General features: G+C 35.6%; 1 protein-coding gene across 2 annotated transcripts in view; it reads right to left on the bottom strand.

The window, feature by feature from the left end:
• Nucleotides 1-889: 889 nt before the first annotated feature.
• Nucleotides 890-27,560, bottom strand: part of LOC108358093 (calcium/calmodulin-dependent 3',5'-cyclic nucleotide phosphodiesterase 1C-like) — a 197,374-nt gene continuing 170,703 nt past the window's right edge. For both annotated transcript variants that reach the window (XM_017609237.1, XM_017609238.1), the window contains 3 exons: nucleotides 7,504-7,753; nucleotides 5,316-6,432; nucleotides 890-1,473 (listed from right to left, as the gene is read on the bottom strand). In XM_017609237.1, the coding sequence (XP_017464726.1) occupies nucleotides 1,415-1,473; nucleotides 5,316-6,432; nucleotides 7,504-7,753 (1,426 nt within the window). In that variant the 3' untranslated portion in view covers nucleotides 890-1,414. The remainder of the gene's footprint in view (nucleotides 1,474-5,315; nucleotides 6,433-7,503; nucleotides 7,754-27,560) is intronic.

Here is a 27,560-nt window from a genome sequence, read left to right as displayed (position 1 = left end):
CATCAAATATGGTAACTATTGTTGGTTTAAATGACTTTTGAAAAACAAAACGAACAAGAACAGAAGGTTAACATAAAAGAAAACAATAAAAGTAATTTGTGTGTTATTTTTGCAAATTTTATTGTAATTTTAGCTTATAATTAAATTTGAGACTTTCAACAATGCATATGGATTAGTTAAACAATTCATAAAGTAAACATTAAATATAACAATATTTGTTTTTTTTTTTTTTAATTCTAAAATTTTAATTACACACAACTTTAACTTATTGCCAATTGTACATCTTCAAAATTATATAAGTAAAAACTATTTATGTATGTGTGCATTTGTACATATGTATGCACCTAAATATGTAGATACATATGTATGTATATTTACATAGCTATTCATGTTTGTTTGTATGTGCAGCGCTCTAATCATATTTTACTTAGATTTTGAATTTATGTACTGTTATATGTATGCTTTGCACTAAATTTTGTTACTTCTTTTAATTTTATTTGGCATGCTGTTTTGGCTAACAGCATTCACTAAATTAAATGTATGTGTATGTATGCATGTATGTGTAGCTAATTTTATTATATATGTACATTGTATGCATGCTTGTTTGTTTATTTCTACATATACGCTTAATAAAATTTGTCATTGTTGCTGATTGATTGGGTTTATTTTACCACTATTTGTTTTTGCGAAATTTCACTTTGAAGCTTTTTCTCTTTTATGCAATGCAAGAGTTAATAAATTCTGGTATATAATTTGTATTTGTTGTGGTTGTGCTTACTTTTGTCAGCCGTATCCATAAATGTCATTGCAAACTCATTTAAATTTTCATTAAGCAGTAATTACTTTGTAATTTGATACATACATTTATGTAAAAAAGTGAACCAAAATATTTCTTCATAATTCATGTCCCTCTATTAATATTGTTTGCTGTTTTTTTTTTTTTAATAATATTTATTTATTTGCTTAAGTAATTGTCAATATTTAGCCGGTTTGCGCTACATACATAGAAATGCTGAGTTATAATTAATTTCAGTTGAATTTTTAATAATAATTATAGTTATTAACATATTTATGCTTTATTGGCTTACCGAAGTTAATTAAAAAACTAGTTTATTTATTTATTTGTAATATTTTTTTTCTTGCGGCACAGCAATCGCTCGAATTGCTGTTTACAATCTCAAAAGATTTCGATATAAGCTTTTAAAACTAATAATTTCAACCATTAAAGTAAAATATGTATGTATATTTAATAAATGTGTTTGTGTGTAAGTGTGTGTGTGTGTTTTTAAATATATCTCTTTGTTGTTCCTACTTTCGCTAAATAGACATACATACTTATTACACATGTAAGTCTCTATTCAGTTCCAAATTATGGTGTTGCTCTTATATATTCAACTATGCACTTATACAGAATTTATTCCTCTTCATCACCATCCTTTTTCTGAGCGGCTTTTTCATTGCGAGCGGCTTCCTCTGAAAAAAAAACAAAATATATAAAAAGATTGTAGTTTAATTTTAAACATGTATGTATGTAGTTTTATTTTAATTTGTTACGTATACTAAAATATAATTAGGCAGATACGTGAAAAAATATGTGGATCAACTCCTCGGCCTACCATAAATCTACATGGCGTATACGCAACATTCAACAAATCCCTCGCATGAAATATCCTATTTATCAAAGGCAAGTGCAGAATGTTGATCGGAGTTATATATATTTATACGGTGACCAGATTTCTGTGGCCAAAAATCGGGACAGTTCTAAAGTATCGAGTCCGAACATACAATCTTGTTTTTAGAATAAATAGACATAACATATCTAATATATAAAAATCTCGTGTCGCGGTGTTTGTGGTTGTATGAGAATTGGATGTAAAGTATATTTCATACCGCTAGGTTCAGGGGGCGTGGCACCTTCCATACAAACCGATTATTTTATACTGCATATCTCTGGAAGTGTTCATGATAGAGTTCTTGAACATGGTATGGAGATATACAAAAGCAATCGCATAGTCATGAAAAAAATGGGGCCATTGGAAAAAGGGGTGTGGCTCTTCCCATACAAACCGTTTTTCATTGAAGTTTTCATGGAAGTTTTCATTGTAGAGTACTCGAGCTTGGTATGGAGATATATGTATGAAATCAATCCGATACTCTTTGAGAAAATTGCGGCTACTTTATAAGGGGGCTAATCAAATTGCTAATCAAATCCAACGTAATAAAGGTGTTTTCTTCATTTTTCCCGATTTTATTCGAAATTCATCATTCTTCAAAATGAGACCAAAAATAATCTTCAATCATGGCTAAAAGTCCAGATACGAGATTGAATCTTGAGGAAAAAGTGTGTACCTATTCAAGTGAATCCAGCTGTATGAACAGAAAGGAATAGTACTCATTCGCATGTTATATGTACATAGTTGCAATTTTTTTAATTCAAAATGCAAACTTAAAATAAAAAGATCTTGAGAAAGTGACCAGGTTTTGGAAAATGATATGCAGATCAGTAATCTACGGCCCAAAAGTATATGTTTCTCAGCGTTATTATTACCATGTTTTCATGTAGTTATTGTTATAGCGCTTAAAAATATGCAGCAAAATGTTTATTTTAAGCGCTTTAATGATACTAACTGTAAAGTTAAAAAACCCACTTAGCGATACGACATGAAACTGCGCAGCGAAATATTCTTTCCACATGATACAGCGAAACAAAAGTGGCGACTTCCGCGGAGTGCTAATCCCTCTTTGTCGATTTGACAGTGTCCATCCTTTCGCTGACGTCATAAAAGTTATTTTCGTACTAGACGTAAGTAGATAAACGTACCCAAAAAGGTATTATGTGCATAAATTTCTGATAGTTGGTACTATCTACTTTTGGGCTAATATAAACAATGCAATCCTTTTTATCCGAGAACGAATAGAATATAATATATAATATATATTTTTTCTGGCTTGTCGTTTTCGAGACATCGCCACAAAACGGGTTTTGGTTAAAGAAGAAAGGGCGGACCATAAATAAAAAAAAGGAGTAAAACAAATTTTCGAAAGTCGTATACTATATACCATTTCTTGTGAAATTCTTTGTAGATATTTTGTAAATTTGTACTATATTGCAACATCATTTACCAACGAAAGATGGTCAATTTAGTTACCTTTCGTATGACATGTCACTTGTTTTGATGGGTTAACCGATTCTCGAGATAGTAGAAATTTTTGTGGTCGACCATTTTCTCTTTAATGAAAAATTGCAATGTGACGATATCTTGAAAATGATGCGAATTTCGGCCTCAGCGTTTTTTCTTGGTGTAAACTAGTGTAATCGATTATGAAGCAAAGCAAGAACAAGAACGGGAAAGAGACCTTAAACACTGAACCACACAGATGAGCTAGAAAACCGGTATGCAAGTTATTTCAACCTACCGTAACTTAGTTTACGTTTTCTGCTTAGCTCTCTGATTACTGGCTCATATAACTCAATTACTTTAACAATACATTATAAATACTTAACTCCATTGATTGATATATGTAAATAACTATGAGTGTTAGGACAAATTAAGCAAAAGCATTCTTCCACTTTACAAAATAATATTAAGTTACTGTAATTAACAATAATCAGAAAATATAATTCGCTACCAAGCAAGCCCAAATAACTATGAATTTTCTCTTCAAAATAACTCGTGCAGACTGGCATATAGACTGCGAGAGAACAAGACTATTTAGCAAATTGTGGGTTCCGCATAATAACTTCCACCCTCACCCACTCTCCTCACTGGCTAACGAGTTGTTTCGAAGATTATTTCTGTTTAACAGCTAACCAAGCACAATTGCCTTGGAGCAATGATTTCTGTGCGTAAATGGGGAAATCACTTGTGTCATGAGCAAATTTGTGCTCCAATTAGGTGAAGTAGTAATCGTTGTATCCTACATACGTACTTACGAAGGTTCGGGATGAATGGCACTCGTAGCTGGTGATTCCACTTAACCAACTAAACAATCAAACGCCTTGGGTATTTGTAAAACTTTTGTAAATAGCAATCATACAATTTCAGTGGTTTGTGCAAATTGCCAAAGAATTATTATGTAAATGGATAAATTGAGTTTTTGGTTGTACCAAAGCAAAGCTTTGCAAGGCTGATGCCAACAGTGTATTTCATTAGGAAGATGAAAGTGGTGAATATTTGCCCAAAAGTTTGCGTGCGATCGTTCGGTTAGTCGGGGAAAATGTTTGAATTTTCTTTTCTTAACTCGAGGGAATAAGTTTGTTTGAGAGCTTATGCAAAAAGATGTGCAATGACTTCTTAGTTACGGTGTACATTAAAACAAAGGTTGGCAGCCCTCACCGCGCGGCATGCATTAGGTCTTACTTATTTCCATTCTTATAGGCGCCATCATATAAATAAAATCAATATCGAGCCCTAACCGCCAAAATAACGTAAGCAAAATTTTTTTCTAAATTTTATTTTTGATGCAGAAATGCATCTAGATGCTCTAGGAATATTTCTGCATCAAAAATAAAATTTTGAAAAAAATGTCGCTTACGCTATTTTGGCGGTTAGGGCTCGATATGTAATAACAAAATATTTTATTCGAAGCTATCTGTACAAAAAGGTAGCGGATTCTTGATATAATAAATAACAACTAAATTTCAATTTCAGGCTTCTGCTCTTCTGCTGTTCGTTGATATTGGAATTACATACATATGTACAGATATACATATAATGCATCTCTGTTATCGGCTATAAAACCTGAAACAAAATTGCTGATCCCAAAGAATGTATTAATTAATTAACGAAGCCAATAATATTTTGCACAAAAAAGCCCTTGGCAATGTACATACATACATAGTACATGTGTACATACAATGCTGCCCCAAATAACCTTGGCCATTGCTCGTGGGTATAGCAAGCACGCACTTTTCGAAGGTCAGGTAAAGTTAAGGAAGGATCAAAGTTGAATTGAATTTCAATTAACAACATTTTTTGGTAATTAACGCTAACTAAATAGACGCATTCAACGTGAAAAATTCTGTGGTATGCCAATAAAAAAAAATTGGGTCAGATAATATTATACAAATACGCATGTACATACATACACTCCGCTTCGCTTGAATAGGTATACAATTTTTCTTCAAGATCCGAGCTTAAATCTGGAATCTGCCCACAAGCATAAGATTAATTTCGTTTTAATCTCATTTTGAATAATGATCTTTTTTGAAGAAAAGTGTCTTTATTCCCCGTACTATTATGTAAATAAATAAACTGCTTAATCTTTCCTGCCTAACACTTTTTTCTCAGATATTTATAATTAAACGCACTTACCCTTAAGCGACTGCTCTTTCCAGATTTTTTTATTATCATTGAGACAAGTGAGCCATGGTTTTCGTATGCTAAACTTTGGCGTCACTTTTCCACTAGCAGGCTTTCCGCTACCCTCCTCCTGTTGTGCAGCCGTTGATGTGCCGCCTTCGTCGATGCTTGAGCTTAACCGACTGCGTGCGCTTGCCGACGCACCATCAACCGGCACATCGCCAGCATCTATACTCGCATTTGTTGTCTTGCACATTGGCGCTAACGGTGTCAACACATATTCCAGCATATCGGACATAACCGATAGACTGGGATCCACAATGAAATCAATAAAACCGATCTGTGACTCTGGAAATAGTATATTGTTACGATCACACATCGGGCTAAACGGCAGGCCAAGTTCGCGCTCCAGGTCACCCTGTCGAAAGAATTCTTCGAACAACAACATCGTCCAGCGATGGTGGAGATTCCAACGTTTTGCCGGATGCGAAATATCACAACAATGTAGTACCAATGCCATCGCTTTGGACTTATCCACCGACGCTTCGTTGAGCGTCAGCAGATTGCGCATATTCTTAAGTTGTTGAAAATGGAAGGACATATCGGTGGCCAGCACCATGTCAATGATGAGTGTACGAAATTCCCGAAACTCTTCGCGTGATAAATTGTTCAGTATATTGCAATCGTCCTCTTTGAGCAAACGAAAAGCGGCGCTCACATGATGATTCTCCAAAACGGCACGATCATTATAGAGTAGTGCCTTTTCCGAACCGGACATTACGTGGAAGTTGTTCGTGGTGCCGGTATGTTCGAAATCATGTATGAGCGCGGCAAGCAAAGTGGCGAATATCTCCAAGTCAGTCAGCCAATTCATGAGACCCGTTTGGCAGAGTATATAGTGCGTCGTTTGGGTTACATCGGCCGCATGAATGTTGTTGTGATATGGATTGCGATAGCGGCAGTAGCCCTCTTCGACGCGATTCAAAAATATTTCCAATGTGGCAGGTGCTATCTTGAATTTATGTATGATGCCATAGCGATTGAGCAAATCGTAGCTGAGGTATTTGATTGGTTGGCCGCCAGCTGCTTCCGCTAGGGCGAACACATCAAATGACCAGTCATCCAAATTCTGTAAAGAAAGTAAAAATATTTACGAAAGAAATTACAATAACTAGGTACTCTTTACAAATATAAAGTATTCCTTAAGGGACTATAACGTATGGCCGCGTGGAGCTGGAATTTGATTGCATCCCCTTTTTTGTCAATTCATGTTTGATGATAAGAATATGAGCGAGTTCTAACCAGGGATGGATAAAGGATTTTTTAAGTTCTACCCAATCGATCTGGACTAAATGAATGCCCGAAACGGAAATTGCTTCCGTGCTTAGACACGATCTATTTCACGAAAATAGGAGTAGAACTAGGTCACATGGGTGTAAAGTAGGGACGATCAAAGAATTAATTCAGAATTCTAGCGAACCACTCTTAGGATAATTGAATAACCTAGGTATTTCATTAAGCTGATTAGTATAGGGGTTCGGACTTTCTTTTTTCAGAACATCACTATTGACTTCTAAGAAGTAAGGAGCATACAATATATAGCGTGGATCCAACAGTACGGCAATTCACAACGGACAGCCGAGAAATTATATACTCTACCCTCAATCCTGCTACTAAAGCTGATGACACAGAGCTGGTAGGACGCATGCCCGAAAATTACCTAAGATTCCTATAAGCCTCGTTAATATGGCATACAATCAACGTCTTTGTGCTAAATACTGAAAGATTTTATGAACCAATTGATGGGACCTTATCAGTGAGGCATCAGACCTGGTCAAAAAAACTAAAATAATTGTTTCTAACAAAGAAAACAACTACTTGAAGACTTTTCCCGTCGGTCTTGCTTTAGAGCTCGCGCACTGAGAGAGCCCATAGCTGTACTGGAAAATGTGATATTCAGTGAGTGGTGGAAGAATAAGCGCAGTGCATGCCAGCAAGTACGCACACCAGCAGCAGAGTTAAAATTGATGCACAGAATTGCTATCGTGCTCATCAGCTCAGCGCTTAACTCAGCTATAAGTTCCTTATCCACTCGAAGCCTTATCGCAAACGAAGTCAGAACAGTACTTTTTGGCAAGTTCTCATTTATTCGCATTCAATAAAACAAATAAATACTTATTTGCCATGACTAAGCACTTACCTTAAGTATTTGGACAACTTCAGGCGGAAATTGCATGAGCGCCGTACGCGAGACGCTACGATATATTCGATCCACAAATATACCAGCGCGTATTGCATGGGCAACAGTACGAAATTTCGGCTTCTCATCGTTTCGTCTGCGTGTAGTCGCTGATTGCCGCGTAAACGTGGAGGCCAACCACTCACGCACCTCAGGCGGTACAGCATCTGGTTGCACCTCGGATAATTCGTCATCTTCGTCGGCGAGGCGTCTGTGAGTTGGATAGTTTTGGAATTGATGAGGGAAAGGTGGTTAAGGGTAAGTTGGAGGAGAAAAAAGAATACCAGAAATTTATTAGTATTTGTATTGTATTGAATTTTTTTATTGTGAAAAAATTTAAAAGAAATTAAAACAAAATTATTTTCTACAATTTTTAATATGATTAGAGTTATACATAAAAATAATGAAAACTTATATATTTTCGTTGAACAAAAACAGAAAATAACACAAGAAACTGCAAAAGCTAAAAAGAAAAAAAAAACAGAAAGGGATTCTTAACTTTTACGCATTCGAAATTAAACAAAAAAGTATAAATAAGTTTGCATTACAGCGCAAAAACTCAAACATTTGCAAAGTTTTGTACATCACTCTCTCGCGTGTTTCGTATTAATTCGGTTTTATTGTTTTCACATTGGCATTGTTAGGGAAATTCAAGTGTGGCATGTGCGAGTTGTGTAAGCAAGAGAGGTGGACGTACATATGTAGTATTTAGGAGGTTAGTGCCAGCAGTGGCAAGTGAAAGTGCGAAAATGCAAAAATAGTTAGTAAACAGAAATTCGGTTTGAGTTTTGAGTTTATTTTTGGTAGAGTTGATTCGTTTGTGTGTTCTGGTGTGCTTTGTTTTGGCACAAACTGCCGCCCCACAGCACATGGCTTAAGCTGCTGTTGCTGCTGCTGCTTAATAAGAGCGTGTAAATTTTGTTTAAGGCTGCAGGAAGTACAAAAAGCAAACACAGAGCATGAAACACAAGTGAATGCACAAAAAATCAATTAAAAGTGTTGGGGAAAGTAGACGAATAAAGAAAATGTGTAAGGCTGAGAATATAACTCTTGTCAGAGCATTTGGAACATTTGCGTGTTTCAGGTGAGGATCGAAATCAAGTTTTAATTTTAGAAAACAAAGTTAAATTAAAAAAAAAAGAAAATGTATAAACTTTTTATTTATGTACAGTGTAGAAAGGCGTTTTATATTTTTAATTACTTATGTATGGATTTGTTTATGTACACATGTGTGTAAGTATGTACAAATGTAAGTAAGTGCTTGACAAAGCTGTCATTAATCTAACTTTTAAGTGAACGAATTCGCATTGCACGGCAACAGACTGAGATTATATGTACATGTGTATGTATGTGTTTTGAAATGCAAATGCGTTTGTGTTTATGTATGTGAATGTGCAAGAAAGTACAGCGCGGCAATTAGAAAGTAATTAGAGTAGTTAATAGTATACTAATAGTTAAAAGTTTGAGTGGAAAGTGCAGTTAAAGGGAAAAGAGTTTAGCGCAAACTTAAATTCAAATTCGCGAATTTTTGTATATTCGTTACAAAGAAGGTGCCATCTACTTGCGGCAGAAACTAAGGCTGGGACTAACCGTAAATTCGAATAGCCGTTCTGATATTCATCTTTACGGATAAAATCCGAATATCTGTTCTCCGGATATCCGGTTATTCGGATTTTTTGATCTGTTATTCGAATATTGGAATACGAATTATCTGCATATGACTAGTAAAAGCTAGGTGGACAAAGGTCAATGTTGCACGAGAAATACTCCAAACGAAATATCAATGCAAATTATTTTTGTAGAATATCAGTAAACAAGCAGTATGAAGATTCAAATAGTAAGGAAGATGATGGTATTATTTTTGAAAACTGAGGGCGAACCTTATACTTCCATTTACATTTTTATTTTTTATACATACATATTAGAGCTCTAGATACCCGGATATCGAGCAATGCGAGTAGCTCGATACTCGCTCGAAACTCGTTCATTGCTCAACTGCTCAAATGTTTGTTCAAAACTTTCGAGTTTTTGAACAATTTCATAAACAAAAGAAAATTTGTAAATTGTATTTGTCAGCAGCTGCTTTCTAATTCATGTTAAATAAATTATATGATTAAATACCAATGTAACAATCTTTGCATTATATATCAATAATTTGAAAAATTTAAAAAGTTGCTACCAAAAATGTCAATATAATAAAAAAAAACATTGCTCAAACTACTCGAAAAAACTCGAATTGCTCAAGCTCATGCTCGAAAATTTTCGAGTAATGAGCATTGAACAAATGTGCGAGTACTCGCTGCTCATATACCCGGGCTGTTTGAAAATGTGCGAACAAAATCGAGAGCTCTAATACATATAAGTTTTATTTCAAATTTAAAACGTGTACTGGTTTGGTAAAGATTTTGAAATTTCTGTATACAGATTTATGCACATAAATATGTATGTATTAACATACTATTTTTTTGAATTAAAACCGCTACATTTCAAAATTAACTTTTGTCTTTTTTAATTTTTGGGAGAAGTGTTAATGAAACAAAAAGTTTTGAAAAGTATTACTCTTTTTTAATTTGAAAACCAGAAATATTTTTTTTTTTAAGATATAAGATATTTTAAAATTTATAATTCTCCTTCTAAAGAACTTTCATTCGGCCATATAACTGTTGTATTTTAAAACATTTACCACAAAGTTTTGGGTCAATGGGGTATTTCCGACCCCAGTTATTGATTTTTTTAAACATTAATAAAATAGTTTTTTTTTTTTTTTAACATTAATAAAATAGTTTTGTCCATCTAGCTGCTTCTAGTCGCCACACTGTGCGCAAGTACCAACAATTTTCTTCCAAAACACAAAACAAAAATCGTTAAACAGCAGGAATTTAAGTTGCAAGAGTGAAAAATTTCTTCTGTTTGTTGGTGTTTTTTTATTTTTTATTTTTTGTGCCTTAAAATTTGTGAGTGTAGTGTTAGGTTACACACACAGTGTATGCGATCTTTTGTGGTTAGTACAAAACCAGTGTGTCTTTATTTACATCCATTATTAGTATTTGGTAAAAATTTGGGCATTGAACTATTTTTTTTTCAAAATATTTTGAACGCATTCGTGCAAAGCCTATGTAGTATTTTTAAATTTTTTTCACACACATACATATAAACGATATTTTTTTTGCTACAAAACTTTAAACTATGTAACTCGCACAAAACAAACAGAAAAATTCTATAAACTGCAATCCATTTTCATAAAAAACGCAATTCCTCAAATTCCGCCGTTGGCATTACTTGTTACCATAGCTATTTACATATCGATATACATACATATTTATTTGCCCAGCAGAAACACATGCACACACACAAATCAAAACACTACAGAATGCGCTATGTCGCATTCAACTATATTTATTTTTCATGTTATTAATTTTTAAAGGACTTTTGGCATTTTAAAACAATAACAAAAAAGTACACTCGTATTGGCGGAAATACAAAAATCTCCTCAAGCTCTCTGAAAGATTAAAAAAACATAAATAATCAAGCATGTTTCGACATTCTATCAATCATTCAATAAATTTTTTTAAATTATTACCTAACTTTTTTCTGGTGGTATTTTTGTTTTCATCGTGGAATTTTTATTTCAACGGCAAAAACTTTTGAAAAAACAAAATTAAGTTCCAAACTCTTTTCACTGTGTATCAAAACACAAGAATGTGAAATTGAAGTGTATTAATGTCGGAACATACTTGAATATATAGGATTTCCACAATATTTGCACAAAAAAAAAAAACAGAACTTCCAACATTAGTATTTCGTAAATTTGGTTTTATAAGTAAAGGTTGCTTAAGTGTGAGGGTTGATTATAGAACCTCCCAAAAGAGCAATGGGGAGGGAAATGTACAATAAGGATTATAAAGTTTAAAGTTAAAATGGATATATTTTTTATTAGCAACCTATAAGCACATTTTGTTTGCTTATACTGCCAATCACCTCCCAAAGCCCCAAAATTTCAGACTAAACGGACAAGTAATTTCTTTTGTATAAAATTACCCTGATTTTTTAATACAAAAGTATAAAGCAGAGCACTTATACATATCATGTAATCAACTATGATTGTGGATTTAGCCTTTTCCATCTGGTTTTGAAATATAATAACCCGTCGCTTTGTATTTTGGCATATAAGAACTCGGCATCACGCTATGAAAATTAAAACACACTGAAATATATGAGAACGCGCACAACCAAAGTAAACGCCGAAGTTCGCTCGACTTCGCTTCGATTTATTTCAGGTAAAAAGAAGCAAGGTGCTCATACTTTAAAAGTTATCGAAATATTTGTTAAAAAGTAAAATAACCTTTATTTTTCTTTCAGCGACTAATTTCGTAAAACGTCAGATTAATAGTGGTTATATTTAAACACTATTATCATATTTTAGGCTTATTCTTGCGGGCATTTCCCTATTCGTTGTCAAAGCTTCTTTATTGAAATATGGTCACCTTATCCTTTGACAGCCTTCTGCACTAAACCACGCTCTATATGTGCTTCAGTAAGCGAATTGTCTGGGCGAAAGTTGGACGTCAGCATCGCTTAGATGGACTAAATTCGCTGTTCGCTGGTATTGTGTTTCAACGGTTAGGCATACCAAACAAAAATATCACCATGTTCTTCGCCAGCATAAATAATATATTTTTTCATTTAACGCGTAAATATCAGCAGCTCAAAAAATTGCAAGCTTAAAAATATTAGATGACAACATTTAAATGCGGTGCGGTGACCAACCGTACTTGATTTCAACGGACAGTCCTTTTTCGTATGGTGGTGCCCTTTGATTTTGTTTATTTTCCTTAAGATCTATGTTGTCTTGTTTTTTTGGAAACTTACATTAGTTAACTTCATGTACAGTTATTGTACTTATATTACAGCAGAATGAAAATAACATCCAAAAAAGCTAGAAAGCTCATCATTGTCATTTACAATGTCGAGGCGAGTGCATTCATACTGTTTATTGAATGTAGTAAAAAATAGAATATGAATATTGTACAAAGCTTGCGGTAGGGACTCTCGCTAGTACCCAGTAGAGCTAAAATCTCTTCCAAAACGGCTTTCTGAGAGTTATTCCGTTCTCTTTTTACAACGCTTTTATCAACTTGCAATGTTGTGTTCCAGAAACTTTCAATGTTGTGGATCCAGAAACTTTCAATGTTGTGTTCCGACACCAAAGCAAAGCTTTGAAAAGCTCCTATAAAAAAGCATAGTGAATAGGGCGAGGTAGATGACATCTAGATGTCGCCCTATTAATACGTTTGCTACACCGGAAATAGACGAGACGCCATTCTTTAAATAAAATTAATTGGTGCTCGTTTGTATGTACATACATATGTAAATGCATGTGTGTGCACCTTTCTATTAATATCGTTGAATTATTTTAATATCTATTGCAAAATTTTATTCAGACAGGACTAAAAAGTAGAAAATAAATAATATAAAAAAAACTTTTTAATATACAACGCTTTTATAAATGGACTAAAAAGTAGAAAATAATACTTCTCAGTCCCATAGAATTTGTTTTGATAACTTTTGATTTTGAAATTTTAGCAAAAGTCATTATAAACAATCTATGAAATTGAAAATGAAAAGCGTGGGGCGCATGTAATACACTTGAATTGATATGAAAAGTAATATATGTATGTATGTATGTGGGTATATGAATAACGACCGCTTAAAATCGATTTCAAAGTTCTACTTTCGCTGTAGAAATTTTAGGTCTACGTTATGTAGTTTGACTATTGTCAATTAAATCGAATGCTTTGTATTGCATGCGCTCCACGTTTTTCATTTTCAATTTCATAGATTGTTTATAATGACTTTTGCTAAAATTTCAAAATCAAAAGTTATCAAAACAAATTCTATGGGACTGAGAAGTATTATTTTCTACGTTTTAGTCCATTTATAAAAGCGTTGTATATTAAAAAGTTTTTTTTATATTATTTATTTTTGTTTGTATTGGCGAAAATTGAAAGGCTTCTGCTTTCGGTACAAAAGAAGAGCTTTCAGAAGGGCTTTTATAGGCCGTATTTCAGAGGTTCTTTTAAAACTGTTCTTTAAATTCACAAAAATCATACTTCGTTAAGGAATTTATTTAAGATTCATATCGAATACATTTTGTGGAGACTTAAAGTGCTTATTGAATTTCATTTGTAATGCTAAATAATATTAACATATACTTAAGTAGGCCGATAGCCTTAGTAGCTAGTGCGTTTTTTGGATTATAATTATTTGTAGATAGTTATTTTTCATTTCAAAAATAAAATAAATATACTTAAGTACATTTGCGTAAAATGTAAACAGCAAAGCCCTTTCTAAGAATATGTTAATAATTATTCGGGGCAGTGGAAACCACTTCATCATGCCCGTGCTGGTATATGGTGCAGAAGCATGGACAATGACAACATCCGATGAGGCGGCTCTTGGAGTATTCGAGAGAAAGATATTGCGAAGGATTTACGGGCCTTTACGCTTTGGCGATGGCGAGTACCGCAGACGATGGAACGATGAGCTGTATGAGCTTTACAACGACATGGACATAGTGCTGCGAATTAAAATACAGCAGCTACGCTGGCTTGGCCATGTCGTCCGAATGAACACCGACGCTCCAGCTCTGAAAGTATTCAACTCGGAACCCGCTGGTGGTGTCAGAGGAAGACGGAGGCCACCACTGCGATAGAAAGACCAGGTAGAGAAGGACTTGGCTTCCAATTCGCTTCAGCTGGAACAGAAAAGAAACGACTGCCCTGCTTTGTTGAAATCGGCCAAAATCGCTTAAGCGGTTACAGCGCCATATAAGAAGAAGAAGCAGACGTGGAACCCTAAAAGAATTTGGATCAATATTATCATAATTTCTTTTTACAGTAGATTCTTCTTCTTCTACTTGTTCCTCTTATTTGACACTACAACCGTCTTTTGGCTTGGGACGAAACCAAAAAGCTTCTCCAATTGCCTCTCTACTGTGCGAACTTGCGACAGTTATTCATCCCGAGTGCAGACAAGACCTTCTACACTTAGTGCTTCCACTGAGTTCGTGGGCGCACTTAATTTCGTTTTCCACCCATGGCTGCTGAGTCGAAGGATATTTTCAGCGGAGCGTGGTAGGTAGGCTCAAAAGTCTCAAATCTTAAGACATCGATAGTAAAGTTTAGCACCAATTTTTTTCATGAAAGATTTTAACCATTACTTCTTACCAGAAGGGGTCTTTTTGACACTGTTTTTTCCAAAAAAAAAGACCTTAAGCGGTTCAAAATGTTTACAAAAGTGTTAAGCAGGAAAGAGGAGCCGTAATTTTCGTCCGTTTGGCCGACATCGGAAACCAAGTTTATATGTATGCCAAATGATAGTTTATTGCTAAGCATTAATATACCCAAAGTTTCAGATTGATGCAGCATTTGGTTCTTCAAACTATGAAAGGAAATGCGCAGCACCGTCAAACAAAATTTTTTTTTTTAAATCAACGGTATTTGTACTTCATTTCATCTGTAGTTATAAGCAATAACCGCTCAAGTCGAAAAACCTAAGTTCGAGAAAAAAATATTTTAAACATTTGGATTGTAGATAATGTTAACCTTATGGGGAAACCAAAATATGCTCGTCTATAGCTTTTTTAATTGCCTAGCTGGCGAGATGGGGATTTCACATACACTTAGAATAGTAGTTGCAGAATACGATAGCATATATAACTCAATACTTTCTTAAGTCGACTTAGGCGGTTATTTCCTATGACCACATATATTAAAACTGAACGGGCTACAAAAATGCATATCCTAAATCTTTTTAAAGTATTATTACCTTACTCACTGAAGGTCATTAGGATAGCGTACCCCTTTGTTCCCACTTTTTTAAAATTCGTATACAATTTTAAATCGGATTTACAAGTAGAATACGCTATATTTTTATACAAAAAAATGTATGAATATGAAACAAACAAAAGGAAAACTGTACATTCTGAGGTGCAAAAGGGCACCTCAAATTTCTAGGGGTGTATGTATCTCTGAAGTATGTACATATTTTTAAAACGCATCAAGTTAATTGAAGTACAAGTTTGCCGAACCATCTTTCTGTTGAGTTGATTTAAATTTACAATACCAACGATACTATTTATTGCTCTTTATGTTTAAGATATACAGGTAATAATTTTTATTTATTTATGTGAGAATTTATAAAAATGTTGTTTCAAGGCTCTTGTACATACATGAGCTATAAGGTCAGCGCCACGTGGTTAAAACTGCTTTCATATTTTTTTATGAATTAAAAAAATCGTCTAAAGCTTAATAATAATCATAATTTCTTATTTGTTGGTGTTTGATAAAAAAATATTACTATTAAATTTGAGAAATGCATATCTCGTAGCCTTCTACATGCTGGTTAAATTTAATTTTAAAATAAAAATGCAATAACAAAAAGTAAGTATTTACTAATTCTGTCAACATTCTAAATGTTTTATACACTTTGTGTTTCCTTGACTTTGAATATTAAATAATGTATTTCTGTATAACCCCTATAACCTACGCACCAAAAGATGCAAGAATTTCTCCACAACGATGTCATACGAAAGTAATGTGTATGTCGCTATACGAAACTATAAATATAATCTATATGTGACCTGGTCTACGGAAAGGGGGCTTAGGTGTCAAAAAATCAATTTTCACTTTTTGGTTGATTCGGATGGTAGATGAGATGATTTTCACTTTTAACAGCTTTTTCACAGAAAACTTTTTTCGCACGTAAGCTCCCTTTTCGTAGACCAGGTCACATATATAGAATTAAAAAAAATAAAAATTAAAAATAAAGTACTTGCCACTTGTTTTGTTTGTGACTTCAGAACTACACACCATCCGCTCGCTTACATTGCGATGCATCTTTTCATTCAACCGTAGTTGTTAATATTGTCTTGGTAGAAAAAGGTTAGGCATTCCCATTTCACCACTGGGACCACTTTACCGCTATAGTTGTTACAGCATTAATTTTCAGTCTTTATACTCACTTCATAAAATGTATACTACCTTGCAGATGTAATCTTAAAGCCAATATAAGATTACAATCGAAAGGGACCAACAACGAATGTAACCTTTGGATAATAACGGATATTACTAATATTACAAAGAAATTAAGGTACGATATGGATCGCTATCTACTTTTGGTCACTCATACGCCACGTACACTTAAAGATTTACACACAAACATACATACCTGTACGAATATAAATTTATATGTAGACCAATATTTCCGTGTGGAACACTTTAACTTTAATATAAAGTATGTATAATAGGATTATATTTGTACATAGGTGCTTATGAATGCGCACACCACGCAGGGCAAAGTCGTACATACAATCTTTGTTCGGTGTGTAGCCCAGCTGCTTTATCAATTTGTGTTGAGCCTTCCAACGACAAAGGGTTTTTATGAGAATCATTTTCATTACAACTACATACAGATTTACAGATATTCATTGAACCGTCATTTACAACAAAATATTTGCCATATGTGCTTTAATCGCTTTAAACTTCTTTTTGTAATGTAAAGCTTTAAGGTTGTTGAAGTTAGATATACATTGTATATATTCATACATATGTACTTACATAAATACATAGGTAAAATTTACGCAAGTCCATAAAATATTAAAAAGTGCCTATATATAATATTACTTATTTAAGATCTTATGTAGTGCGGCGTTAATTCGGCTATAAACGAATTACAGCAAAAACGTCGTTCCACTTCCATAGAGAGGCTTGTGTAGGGTGATCCTTTTTAAAAGTGACTTAAGTTTACTAAACTAAAAAATGCAAATTTTATAGTTTTCCTTTGAGTTATAAGGGAAAAAAATATCTTAAATATGCACAGTTAATTTAATCTAATTTTTAAATTACTTTCACTACCGGTTTGACGTTTAAATTCGGGAACGTAAATGAGATTTCGTAGTTTCCTCTCTTTTGTGAGAGTAATTCGTACTCTTTTGCCTGAAACTTTCCCGGTCATTAAAAAAGAGACATACTGTTATACTCCTGAGCTGTTACAGTGTTATTTCACACTATTTCACTGCTACAGTCCCGTATACGAGGGCGGTCCCAGAAGTACCCGACAAAGGAAACAATAAAGTAATTGCGAAAATAGTTTTTATTTTGTGCTCGATACTTTCTTTGCTGTAGGAACTGTCAGGCTCCTGAAAATAAGTAAATATAAACCATAGACTCTACCTCTTTATTGTTGGCAAATTCTTTAACACCGAGCGTTTTTTTTGAAGACTTAGAAAAAGAAAATAATATGAGGAAGCATAAGCTGCTGTAAAAACTTGTCAAACACTCAATTGGTATCGATAACGGCGATAACGATGTTTAACTGGGAGTTAGAATTAACCAGACATGTTGCAAACGGTCCTAAGTCGTCGGTCATTAAATTTAGTCGATTTTTTACATTTTCTGGCTTAGTGACTTCACTTAGAATTCTACATATTAAGTGCTATGCGTTGGGTACCCACTTACACGATTAGCACTAATCGGAGGTAGAAGCTCTGTTTAAATACAACGACTGCTTTAGCGATCACATGTTATATGCATGATGTCGAAAACGTCGATAATGATGCTTAACCGGAAAGTAGTGATAACCAGACATTGAACAACTGGCCCTAAGTATGTATAACTGGGCTATCATCATATAACATGTGATCTATAAAGCAGTCGTTGTATTTAACCGGATGGATCAAACTCTCCCAAAAGTAAAATCCAACTCGGCTTTAATATCGATTGGACTTAGACCTTTCAGATGAAAGTATTACATGGCATAACGATGCTCACAGAAACTCGCAAAAGCGTTCATTTGGATGGCTGTTTAAAAACTATTTCATAAAATTTATAACTTAAGTAGTTGAAAGATGATAATTATTACCGTTTACTGTAATTATTTTATTTAAACTACCCGTATATATGTAATGTCCGGTACTTTTGGGATTACCCTCGTACCAATTGGCATATCTTCTTCTTCTTATTTGGCAGTACAAACAATTGCCGCTGTACTGTGCGAATTTGCGCCACTTGCTCATACCGAGGTCCTTCTACACTTGGTCCCTCCATTTTGTTCGTTAGCGGCCTTGCTTTCGTTGTCCACCCATGGGTGAGGGTCTTTTTATCGGAGTGTCGTCATGCATGCGTATAACCTGCCCGCTTAACTATGTCCATTTCGTTACAAAGCTCATATAGTTCGTCATTCCATCTTCTCTTATACCCGTCGTCCACACGAACAGGGCCGTAGATCTTGCGTAGAATACTTCTCTCGGAAGCACCGAAAGCCTTCTTGCTTGGTTCGTTACGTTATTGGTGGAGTGCAATGGGGTATAGCCGTTCTTATGGGTATGCAGTTACAGTTGGACGGCTATACTCAATTCCGACAACCAATCCGGGTGGAGCTTTGGGTCACGGCAGAAAGAGAGGGAGCTTCGGTGTAATTTTGAAAAGATAACACACATGAACTATGAACAACCCTTCACACATGTGTTTCAAATAGTCAATAAAACAAATATAGTCAGATATATATTTAAAAATCTTTCAAAATGCGCCCACCTTATGTTTTCCTGCTTCACTTTCCATTTTTTCTTAGCGCGAATAATTAGCTGATCAGATATGCCAGTTTAACACAAAACAGAAACATGACACAAAGTCGAGTAATTTTGCCCAAAAATTGTTATCTCTAATTAGTATGGGAACCAACAACAAACAAAGTTATCACATGGTAAAATGTTTTAAAGTTACCAGGTGGCAAAATTAACACAGTAGATAATGTAGAGCTGTGAGTACCCTAAATATGAAATCTTTTAATCAGCATCTGAAGACAAAGGAAGCCTCATCACAGTCTCCCCTAAAATTGTTTTTTTTTTCGAATATATGGCTTATTGAACGATACTTGTGAACAATAATCGAAAATGATACAGAAAGCAAAAAAGGGTTTTAGAAATAACTAGTTGTCAACAAATTACTCTAAAAATTGTCATACTGAAAAAAGGACATCATATGCCTAATACTCATTCCTAAAATCTTGTATTTGCTATAATATTATTTATTTCTAATGGGTTGGCGAAGTACCTATGTATACAGATGGTGATACTGCAAACATTTTATATATGCTTGGATGTTATTCAATTTGGAACTTAGAATGTCTATTACCTGTATCGCAATACATATGCGAATTGTTGTTGCAAATTTTTTCCTAAAACAATTGAAACTCAAGACGCTTGTAAGTTTTCATGTTCTAATCTGAAAACCAAAGAACAAAATTTTGCGCATGCTTTCAAGGCTTCTTCTCAATACACTTTACATGGTGCACACATCCATACATACATACATATTTATGTACATATTCACATACCTACCTACCTCAAGTTATGCGCATAATAAACAAGTTCACGCCAACAGTTTTGCACAACTTAGTAAGGCGATTGAATTTTAACGCAAAGTGTAATCCCGTTTAGCTACAAGTTTTGTATAGGGTGAAAGTGCGAAAGTTTAAGCGTTGAAAATGCCGCTTAGCTTATCTACGAGTGTAAGTGTGCGCGCTTTAGTGAAAGCGTAGATGGCATAGAGTTAAAACTGAGAACTGGTGGGCATGCAAGGAGTTTATTTAGTTCATTGTCGCGTCTGCTTTTGATGTGCCAACTAGTTCCAAAAAGTTCAAAGAAGTTTTCGGAAATTGCACAAATTTGCACTTAATTGTGGGTTAAAGTGTGAAAAATTAATTTATGGGAATTTTTAACTTGCAGAAGGATTTTAAGCAACCAAGACTCAAGTAAATTTTAATATCTGAAATACTAGGACTCTACAAAGGAGTTCTTACATTTGGATAACTGCGAACGCAATGTTGATTCGCTAGACAACGCTTGGGTGATCGTAAACAAAACAAAACAAAATATTTTTTCATGTTTTTTTTTTGCTAACCAAATGACGGTATGTATGTACACATAAACTTAATAACTTTTGAAGCTATTAACGAGCATTAATTGCATTGCAAAGCTTATAGCTCAGTTCACTAATAAGCTCTTTATTGCTGTATAAATAACACACTTTAATAAAATTCCACACCTTCAAATAATCTTTATTAAACCCAAAGCAGAAACTAGCGCCAACTAAATATTAAACGGTTATGATTTTCTCTATAAATTCCATTTGAATAAAAATGTCGCAGCATCAATGTCCATTAAAGCTAAGCGTTTTTGGCCGCAATAAACTTGCTTAGCTGTCGCTTTAATAGGCTCAGCTGGCATTTCATTAACGTCAACCGTTGTTAATGTTTAGCAACAACAAAAACAAAAATCGCAAACGAGCATACAGTTAGAACGCCTAAAAGCAGGCAATCTTAAGATTTTGCTGACAGCTTTCAACGCCAGCAATCACAATTGATGTTAGCAACGGTTCATAGGCGCAGGCAGATTCTTTCATGTTGATGTTGACAAGCAACATAGACTGAGAAGAATTAGGAAACGAATGAATGACCCTGCAGGGAAAGCTACCAGTTGTGAACTAGAATTCTACCGGTTTGCGTTTCAGCCGAACTAGTTCACGTTCTATCCTTTTTCAATGTTAGCGACTGGTATTTTTAGCATTGCGATGTCCTACGAGATGTCAATTGGCAGGCTATGCATCAGCATCTACTACTATAAATACCAGTAGCATCATACCAGTTGATGAGATAGTCTGCCAATTCATGTCCCGTGAAAAGCATAAGTGTGCCTTTTTGATCGCGACGCNGAATGGTCCCTTTGAGTAGCTTCCAGCAAAACACAAACAAGTGAAGTGGAGACTGTGGAAGTGATATGTATGTATGTATGTATAAGTATATACCTAGGCATAATATGTAACGATTCCCTTTAAAGGTTGCTTTGATATTTGAATAAAATTAAACCTCACGTTGATGGAGGGCATCAAAATTCCATTACTAAGCAACATTTAAATTATATGAATTATTACGACTGTTTGGGTAGTTTTGTTTCCGGCAAGTTGGCGGTGTCGAGGTACTTCTTTAATAACGAGTCAAACACACATTCTTTGCATACATTGTGTGTATAATTTTTACTTTTAAAATAAGGAAACGCTATGGCAGAAGATTACTTGGAATAAAATACAGACCAAATGACATTTTAAACAGGGCAGGTAATTTGTTTAATCTTATGTTGCTGATGATATCCACGTCATCGGCCTCAACAAACGCAGTGTCTTTTCTACCTTCTCTAATTTGGATATTGGCGAATCGGTTTTGTGATAAACGAGAATTATACTACAGACTATTGAGAAATAAAATCCTCTCTCGAAGTACGAAAACCACTGAAGCATGGACAATGACAATATTTGATGAAGTGGTCCTTGAAGTGTTCAACAGGAGATTTATAGGGCTTTACGAGAATACCGTGTCTATTATTATTATTATGCGCGTTAACTATACTTACACTTACACTGGTTTTTTATTTTTCGAGTTTAATCAATAAAGATTAAAAATAATTATTAATATTTTTTCGCTCAAAAAAATTGTATTACTTAATTATTTTTTTCGATCAAAAATAATGATTGTTTTATGATTTTTATTTGTTTGCTCAGATATAATAATTGTTATTGAGTTTTATTTTTTCACTTAAGAATAAAAAATGATCATTCATAAAACTCAAAATCTATACCAGCGTAATTTCCGACACACCCTAATAAGAGGATTAAGTCCCAAAATTTTCAGGTCAAAATTTCAGTAGGTTGCGTCTATATGGCTTTTTAAATTTTAATTAAATATTTTTAATTTTTAACTGGAAAAATAAAACTCAATAATTAGAATTATCTCTGAGCGAAAAACAAAAGTCATAAAATAATTATTTCCGTTGAGCAAAAAAATAAAACTCAGCAATAACTATTATTTTTAAGCGAACAAAATAAAAATCATAAAATAATGATTAAATGCTGAATTATTTTACTTATAATAATTACCGCCCCTGGACAAATGTCCCAAACAATAGTCCGGCACGATTTTGAAAAATCGTTTTTAAAAAAACTTAATTGAATTTAATCTAAAAGTTTAAAAAATTCTAGGAGCCTGAGTTTATGAATTGGGTGAGAAGAAGGCGAAATGCCATTGATCAAAATGTAAGACATATTAAAGTAAACAGTGATTAAAAGAAGTAATTTAAAAATTATTTTATTTAAAGACAAACGTTTTTCGGTGGGTAATAAAAAAATCTACCCTGCGCCACCTAACGGCTCAATTTTTTATGGAACTTTTCTTTCCATTTAAGTAATAACCATTCTAAATATGAAACAAAATGTACCATAAATACGAGGTGCCCAAATAACTCGACTGCTGCGCCACCTATCGGGTAAAAATTCTTGTGGAGTTCCTATTCATGTAGGTAATACACATCTCAAATATGAACCATATCGGTCCATAAATACGGGCTTTCCAAATATCTCGACACCCGCGTCACTTAGGGGATTAATTAAGCTTTCGTTTTGCATTGTCAACGGATTCTGGTCTAAGTTTAAACTTTCAAGTTTCTAGCTCATCGGGAAGTTGGTTAAAAATTTATTATTTACAAGATTTGATTACACACAGGTTAAACATAATAAAAGCTTGTAAAAACAGTAAAATTTGTTCAAATGTATGCATATTTAGCTGGTAAGTTACCAAATGAAAATAGTAATGGGATATCTCAAAAACTAGCTCCTAACGCTCTTGTAGTTAGAGCGTAGCAAAACTAAAATGTTTGAAGATTCAACTAAAACAAACTCCATACTTTTGCCGACAAAATCCACCTAACCAATTTTAAACTCCATGTGAATAACTACTTGTGGGAAATTTTCTTTTTTCTAATTTCAGCTACTTTGACCAAAAAAAAATTCGAGTGTCGCCTGGGAGCACAGCCGATCTGCAGGGACTATGTGAAAAGTTTTCAGCTCAAATCCACAAAACTCTGCTAGCTGATCCATTGTCTGGCTGCTTATTTTGTGTACATTGTATGTACATATGTATATATGTTTGTATTCATATGTATTTGAAGTACTTTTATTTACAAGTACTTTTAACCCAAAAAAATCTGCCACTTTGTTATTTCTTCGAAACGCCTCTCTGGTTTATGCAACATTGTGCGAGTTTAGAAAGTTGTCTGCTTGTTGCAAGTAAATTATAGCTCTGGTTTAGACGATTTCATTGAAGTTTGCATCCAAGTGGCAGCTTAACTGTGCACATTTAGTAGAAGACTTGTCTGCTTCATCAATCCAAAGTTAAACGGGTGAGTGGGTCGCTGCCTATGTCGTATGTATAAGTCAAATTGTTAGTTTTTGAAAGCCAAAAAGTTTACTTTTCCCTAACGGCCCTGGCAATAAGTTTTTGCAACTGTTGTTTTTGCTTGTGCATATTTTGTTGCCATTTGCTTATATTTTAACTTGCTGCCAATATGTTTGGTGTAAACTATTTGAGTGAGGTATTGTGCTAACTTTAGCACTATGTAGCATAACGGAGCTATAATTTGGCCAAAACCATTTGCACAAATTTGTTGAACCCGTTATTGTTAATGGTAGCATCGCTTACTGACTAACTACATTGTTTTTGTTATACATTTTTGTATATTTATACGCTCACATACACACATACAAACATACGTATGTACTTGCGTTATGTTTTTGTTGTTTGTAACTTGTTAGCGCGCACGTTTACAAAGATTTATGGAGCTTTATCTGAATACAAAATATATCAGCCACATGACTTTTATGTATTAGCAGCCGTAGTTTCAAAATTCATGTGAGTGCACTCACTTACATACATACATACATACGTATGTAGATGTTGTTAACATGTGAATATTGGGTGAGAATTACGAAAAATTATTCGAAAAGTGCTTTGCCTCGTTTTTTCCAGGTCAAATGGGGGCTGTGTTTAGTGCTAATACATTTTGGCCATATTTAATGGTTGTAAAACTGCCCCTTTGAGAGTAATAACCGCTGCATTATTGTCTAAACTTTTTTTTCGAGGAGGAGTTCTGCTCGAGCATTACCTTTTGTAGTATTAATATCTATGTATGTATTTGTTGTTGTTGTTATTGTAGCGGCTACAACAACCCCGCCCCGATCGGTTGGTATCTCAGTCGTTGTCGTCAAGTTCCACTAACGGCAACCCTAGGAAGCGTGCAGCTTCTGTGGGTTCTGTCCACAGGGACAAGGCCGTTAGGGTTGTCGGGTTTTCCGGGCATGCGAAGAGATGGTTCGAGTCATGTGGGGTCTCTCCGCATGCCGGACATTCGTTCGGCACATCCTCATTCAACCTACTCAAGTAGGAGTTTAACCTGCTGCAGTAGCCGGAGCGAAGTTGAGCGAGTGTAGTGCGTGTCTCCCGAGGCAGATGAAGCTCTGTCTCGTCTATGTCCGGGGGTGGTATGCCTAGAACGGCATTCACAGGTCTAGAGTCTACATAACTCGAGACTGAGTCCCTGTGAATGCCGTTCAGGGCCTGTCTGTACGCTGTCGGGTCCAGAGGTTGCTTAATGAACCCCTGGACTTCGTCCGTCAGTTCATATAGATGTTTCGGCGATCTAACCCCGTTTAGGTCGGCGAAGTATGTATGTATTTGTAATTTTGCTCGGTCGATTATACATAAATATTTCAATGTGCTGTCTAACTAAAAAAAGTAATAGAAGCACCTTTTCGACATAATTGAATGAACAGAATAAAAGGTCAGATTAAAAAAAAAAAAGTAAGTGCGCCTGGGCCACACTGGAGAAATGAAACTTGCGATACATATCTATTTTGTCTCATAACCAATATACACACATACATATGTACATCTGCTTTTGCTTAAGGTTATATTTTTTGCCTTTTTTCTATCTGGAGCCGTACCTCTACCCCCGTTCGTTCTAATTCTCTTCTTCTTCTTATTTGGCGCTGTAACCGCCTAAGCGATTTTGGCCGAGTCCAAAACAGCACGCCAGTCATTTCTCTTCTGTGCTAACTGACGCCAATTGAAAATGCCAAGTGAAGCCAAGTCCTTCTCCACCTGGTCTTTCCAACGCAGAGGAGGCCTTCCTCTTCCTCTGTTCCCAGCATCGCGGCCCGCGTTGAATATTTTCAGAGCAGGAGCGTTTCTGTCCATCCGAACGACATGGCCAAGCCAGCGGAGCCGCTGAATTTTAATTCGCTGCACTATGTCTATATCGTTGTAAAGCTCATACAGCTCATCGTTAAATCGTCTGCGATATTCGCCATCACCAACGCGTAAAGGTCCGTAAATCTTTCGCAGAATCTTTCTCTCGAAAACTCCAAGAGCCGCCTCATCAGATGCTTTCATTGTCCATGCTTCCGCGCCATACACCAGCACAGGCATGATGAGTGACTTATAGAGTGTGATCTTTGTACGACGAGAGAGGACTTTACTTCTCAATTGCCTACTCAGCCCAAAGTAGCACTTGTTGGCAAGAGTGATTCTCCGTTGGATTTCAAGGCTGACATTATTATTGGTGTTAATGCTGGTTCCCAAATAAACGAAGTCGTCTACTTTTTCAAACTTGTAACTGTCAACAGTGACGTGGGTGCCAAGACGCGTATGCTCTGACTGTTTGTGTGCTGACAGGAGATACTTCGTTTTGTCCTCGTTCACCACCAGACCCATTCGCTTTGCTTCTCTATCCAATCCCGAGAAGGCAGAACAGACGTAGCCCTTGTTTTTACCGATAATATCGATGTCGTCGGCATACGCCAGCAATTGTACGCTCTTATAAAGTATTGTGCCTGAGCGGTTCAGTTCTGCGGCTCTTATTATCTTCTCCAACATAAGATTAAAGAAATCACACGAAAGGGAGTCCCCTTGTCTGAAACCTCGTTTGGTATCAAACGGCTCGGAGAGGTCCTTCCCTATTCTGACGGAGCTGGTGGTATTGCTCAACGTCATTTTACACAGCCGTATTAGTTTCGCGGGGATACCAAATTCAGACATCGCGGCATAAAGGCAACTTCTCTTCGTGCTGTCGAAAGCGGCTTTGAAATCGACAAATAGATGGTGTGTGTCGATCCTATTCTCGCGGGTCTTTTCCAAGATTTGGCGTATTGTGAATACCTGATCTATGGTGGATTTTCCAGGCCTAAAGCCACACTGATAAGGTCCAATCAGCTCGTTGACGGTGGGCTTCAGTCTTTCGCACAATACGCTCGATAAGACCTTGTAACCTATGCTTAGAAGGCTAATTCCGCGGTAGTTGGCGCGTATGGCGGGGTCGCCTTTCTTGTGGATTGGGCAGAGCACACTTAAATTCCAGTCGTCGGGCATGCGTTCATCTGACCATATTCTGCATACGAGCTGATGCATGCACCTCATCAGCTCCTCGCCGCCGTACTTGAATAGCTCGGCTGGCAGGCCGTCAGCTCCAGCAGCTTTGTTGTTTTTCAGCCGCGTAATCGCTATTCGTACCTCGTCATAGTCAGGCGGTGGGACAGCTACTCCATCATCATCGACTGGGGACTCGGGTTCGTCTTCCTCACTACTTTCAGCGCTGCTACCATTCAGTAGGTTATAAAAGTGTTCCCTCCACAATTTAAGTATATTCTGGACATCGGTCACTAGGTCGCCATTGTTGTTCTTACAGGAGTTCGCCCCGGTCTTGAAACCTTCCGTAAGTCGCCTAACCCTCTGGTAGAATTTTCGGGCGTTCTTCCTGTCGGCCAGCATCTCAAGCTCTTCGCACTCACGTATTTCGGCCTCTCTCTTCTTATTGCGGCAAATACGTCTCGCTTCCTTCTTCAGTTCCCTATAACGGTCCCACATGGCTCGCGTTGCGCCCGATCGCAGCGTGGCCCTGTAGGCGGCATCTTTTTTCTCTGCGGCTTCTTGACATTCCTCATCGTACCAGTTGTTCTTTCGGGCTCGCTGAAATCCAACTACTTCTTCGGCGGCGGTACTTAATGATCGGGAAATGTGGTTCCACTGCTCGCGTACGTCGGATTGTTGAAGAGTGCTCTCAGAGAGCAGGTGTGTGAGTC

This window comes from Rhagoletis zephyria, unplaced genomic scaffold (assembly GCF_001687245.7).
Source record: "Rhagoletis zephyria isolate East Lansing unplaced genomic scaffold, Rhagoletis_zephyria_1.1 Rzeph_scaffold_00206, whole genome shotgun sequence".
Taxonomy (NCBI): Eukaryota; Metazoa; Arthropoda; class Insecta; order Diptera; family Tephritidae; genus Rhagoletis; species Rhagoletis zephyria.
This window is presented reverse-complemented; position numbering and strand designations above follow the sequence as displayed.